The sequence below is a fragment of the Humulus lupulus genome, chromosome X, assembly GCF_963169125.1.
Source record: "Humulus lupulus chromosome X, drHumLupu1.1, whole genome shotgun sequence".
NCBI classification, from domain to species: Eukaryota; Viridiplantae; Streptophyta; class Magnoliopsida; order Rosales; family Cannabaceae; genus Humulus; species Humulus lupulus.
The window spans coordinates 11,245,215-11,249,808 of NC_084802.1; the positions used below are offsets into that span (position 1 = coordinate 11,245,215).

At 28.9% G+C, this 4,594-nt stretch overlaps 1 protein-coding gene across 1 annotated transcript; it reads right to left on the reverse strand.

Annotated features, from left to right (window-relative positions):
* Window positions 1-839: 839 nt before the first annotated feature.
* Window positions 840-3,285, reverse strand: LOC133803867 (non-functional pseudokinase ZED1-like). Its single transcript, XM_062242011.1, has 2 exons — window positions 3,113-3,285; window positions 840-2,928 (listed from the first exon to the last, which is right to left on the reverse strand). The coding sequence occupies exons 1-2, from the start codon at window positions 3,198-3,200 to the stop codon at window positions 1,877-1,879; spliced, it is 1,140 nt and encodes a 379-aa protein (XP_062097995.1). The 5' UTR covers window positions 3,201-3,285; the 3' UTR covers window positions 840-1,876.
* Window positions 3,286-4,594: the final 1,309 nt, after the last annotated feature.

Sequence of the window (4,594 nt, forward strand, 5' to 3'; positions counted from 1 at the left end):
AATTTCGTGGCTAAATTGTCAAATTCCTGAAGATGAATCCGTTGTTGTGACTAGAGCTAACGCCTGCTTTTTTTGGATTGTAGAAGGGAATGTTAAGGAGGAGAGTGATGTTTATAGCTTTGGAGTGTTACTACTTGTGCTTCTCACTCTCACACGAGATGATGATCGAAAGTATATTTGTAACTCTGTCAAAGATTTGGTTGGAGAGGAAAGGTTCAATGAGATTGTAGACACTAAAATTTGGGAAGAGTTGGGAGGATTAGAGAGTGTTAGTGAAGAGCAACTACCACAACTTGAAGATTTTCTCAAATTGGCCTTGAGATGTATTGAAGCTATCAGAGACGATAGGCCATTAATGATTCAAGTCTCAAAACAACTAAGACGTATTGCAAGATCAGAATAATTGTTCTTGAGCTTTGTTTGTTGTGGTCCACCACATCGATTGATGAAGTGTTATGTAATATTTTTCAAATAATATAGAAAGAATGTGTTAGGTAATGTTAAGAAAATGCAGCTTTACAATAATTATTATTGTTTTTTATTTGGTGTAGAGCATACCACACTCAACTTTTTTAAAAGAAAATTAAAAATTGAGATTTGTTATTATTAACTATTAAAAATATTAATAAAAGTTGAGTAATTCCCACTTTTTGGATCAGTTTTGAATTAATAAAAGTGAGGGCTTTTTACATAAATATTGTATTCATCCATTCCACTCAACTAGCCTCAATAACTTACCTAGGCTCTTCACTATTTACATAAATAAAAACAGATATATTTATCAATTGAAAAGTTACATTTCCTTGGGCTTTAATTGGATTCACGTTCACACTATAATGTAACAAAATAACATAACCTATCACATTCTTTATATATTATATGAATTTTTTTTACATAATACTTCATCAAGAATAACTATACTGATCTTGCAATACGTCTTAGCTCTTTTGACACTTGAACCATCAGTGGCCTATCTTCTCTAATAGTTTCAATACATCTCAAGGCCAATTTGAGAAAATCTTCAAGTTGCTGCAGTTGCTCTTCACTAACATTCCCTATTCCTCCCAACTCTTCCCAAATTTCAGTGTCTATGTAATCTCATTGAACTTTCCCACTCCAACCAAATCTTTGACAGAGTCACAAACATTATCATATTGACCATAAAAATTCCGGCCAGTGAGAAGGACAAGTAGAAACCCTCCAAAGCTATAGACATCACTCTTTTCCTTAACATTCTCTTCTTCAATGCTAGCAACATCAATAAAAGCAGGTATTGTGCGCACAGGTATAGTCCCAATCTCTTGTAAAAAGGTTTAGGACTTGGTTGTCAAAAGCTTGTTAAAAAACACTTTTACAATGAGTTACATTTTGTAGCTTCTTTAGAAATAACTTATTAAAGCTAAAAGCTCATTTGACTAAAATATCCAATCAATATTTCAAAAGAATTTTTAAAGCTTAATACACATAAAAGTGATTTTTAAAGGCAGCTTCAATTGGATTGCAAAACAGTAAATATAGTACTAAAAAGACACAAAAGCAAATCCAATCCAATTGCATTTGTCCAATTATTATGCTGTCAAGCTACAATTAGTCGGGACAAATTTTTTTTTACTTTTTTACTTTTTATATTAGTATTTAATAATAAATATATATGTATACATTAGATAAAATAATATAGAATATAATTTTTAGTGTAAATTTTAGGGTTGTTTTAGGAATGGAAAAAAATATAGTGCTAAAATTACACAATTTTGGTGTTGAATGCCAATCACACCCTTAAGTATTTCTAACACAAAAACTCTTCATAAAGACCAAAAAACTAGAACAAGATAATTATATAAGTACTCATTAAGAAAGTTAAATAAATATTGGTCAACTAGCTAGATGAAGCTTTGGAACCTCTCTCAATCCTCATGAGTTCTTTTCCAACTTCAATCATTAATGGTCTATCTTCTCTTTTATCTTCAACACATTTCAATGCTAACTCTAAGAAAGCTTGCAATTGAATTTGTTGCTCTCCACAAATCCCTCCCTCTTCCACAATTTTAGGATCCACAATCTCATCAAATTCTTCCTTTTTCAAGTCATGAAGGAGTTCATCATAAGCCGGTCGACCTGATAAAAGAATAAGCAAAAATACTCCAAAACTATAGACATCACTTTGCTCGGTAACAGATTTGGTAGACTTGTAAACAGGATCTACAAACCCCTGTGTTCCTGCTACTTCATCTTTTACATATGTTTCTCCTTCTGGGATTGAAATAGAAACCGAAAAATCAGATAATTTGGCCACAAAATCTTTATCCAAGAAAATATTTTGAGGCTTTACATTCCTATGGATGATAGGCCTAGAAAATGCAGTGTGAAGGTATGTTAGAGCATTTGCAATGTCTTTTGCAACTTTCAATCTTATCTTCCAAGACAACGAGGATAATCCTTCGGAACTACCTATGCCTCCGCACACATTGAGAGGACCATTTTCAGCTTGTTCATAAACTAACATTGGAATAGGGAACTCTAAGCAACAACCAAGTAACTTGAGAACATTTTTATGGCTACTCATTTGTGAGCTTGTCGAGATGTCAAGAAAAACCCCAACATCATCAAAATCATCATCATCATCTTCTTCTTCTTCTTTTTTGTCACGAAAAACTAAAGGGTAAGACCAAGCATTGTTGCACGCACCATGTCCATCATATTCAAAATCTTTATATTTCTTAATTAAAACCAATCGACCATCCAAAATGCCCTCAAACCAATCAAAATCATTGCTGTAGCAATATGATTGAAAATAATCTGTAGCTTTTTGAAGATCTTCAGCAGAGAAGCTACGAATAGGGTTACATCGACCATTGAAAGATGCTATTATCTTCTCTAATAGTTTCCTTCCATTTTCAATAAATAATCTCTCTTCTTTTCCTGAAATTCCTATATTTTCAACAATAATTTTTTTTTTTTAAATAAAAAAGTTAGACAGTAACCTGTGATTTCTGAACCAATAAAAGATCAGCCTTTTCTTTTTAGAAAAGATGATAAGTCTTCAAGTTTCCATCATCACATAACTAAAGAATTATCGATTTATTTAGATGATGAAGCAAAGAGAAATACATACCTGAATGATCTGATGAGAGAGTTGAGAATAGAGAGCCTTGTCTAAGCCTCTCTGCCTTCTTCCTCAGCCAATGGCCTAGAGCTTCCATGGTGGACTGGACTGGAGCGCCTTTGAGTTTGAGGCCCAAGCTTTACAAATTACATCCCGTGATGAGGGCGAGGGCGAGGGCGAGGGCCCCATGAATGTGTGGTCATATAGACCACTGCTTTGTTTTTCCTACCAAAACTAATTATGATGAGATTCAAAAGAAATTAAGTGGGAAAGGTAAAGGAATAAAGTATAGTGGGCAAAATATATTTTTTAAACAGATATTCAGTGCAATAATTTTATTTATATATATTACAAGTTTGATTAGTTTTATTTACAAAATATATTAATTTATTTAATTATATTTTTAATTATTATTTGAATTTTAAATAAATAAATATCATAAATTATAAAAGAATGATATAAATATATTAAATAATTAAGTCAAAATATATTGTCTATAGTCTTAAAAAAATGATCATTTTTAATTTGTTTTTTAAAAAATCGTTAAATTGAGAATCTCTTAGATAAACACTTTATATATATACAAAGATATGGTGCATTTTAATTTTAAAGTAAATTATTTGATGTTGTTTATTAGTTTAAAATTTAGTGTTCATAATAATTTAAATTTTGGTATTTTTTATGCTTTGATTTATAAATTATATATGGTGAATCTAGTTTTCAAATTCAATATTTTTTAAAATTTTCTTTTAGAAAAAATATTCAGTAGAATAAAATTCTAAAATTCTAAATTAAAACTATGAATTTAAAAAGTTTATTTGATCAAATTTTTAAAAAAAATTAAAGCCAACAAAAAATTATATATAAATATAAAATTTTTAATTAATAGATAAAGCAATTAAAATAAGTAATTTCTCAAAAAAAAAAAAACTAAACGACAAAATAAGAAATAGGTATATTTATGTCACTATTACATATACGTTTGGATAAAAAAATACATTAAATGACAAAATAAATAATTAATAAAAAAAAGAAATAATAAATTGAAGCACATAAAAAAATTTCTTTTATAGTTTTTAAAATATAATTGATAGAGTAATTTAAATACTTTAATATGAAATTTTAAAATATGTCAAGATAAATTATTATGGCTCATTTATTATGTTTTATTTTTGTTTTCATCTGGTTTACCTTATTTAGATGATTTTATCATTTTTTATTTTTTTTAAACGTATTTACTTTATTTAGATGACTTTAACAATAAAAAAAATGTTTATTGGATCTTTTGATTCACTCATTAATGTTCAAACTTTCTTTATTGATTGTACATCGGTTCCCTTAATGATTAATTTTGGAATTGAGTGATTATTGAGCTCAAATTTATAATACGATTATAAATTAATCGTTCACTAGTGAATTAATGGTACTTATGAACCAAGAGATAATTAGAATGGTAAATGACTATTTTGACCAGTTCTTATAAACAAACCA

Coding starts and splice junctions, on each gene's coding strand:
- LOC133803867 (XM_062242011.1), bottom strand. CDS start 3,200: ATGGAAGCTCTAGGCCATTGGCTGAGGAAGAAGGCAGAGAGGCTTAGA. Junction 2,929..3,112: donor TCTCTCATCAGATCATTCAG/GTATGTATTTCT, acceptor TTGAAAATATAG/GAATTTCAGGAAAAGAAGAG.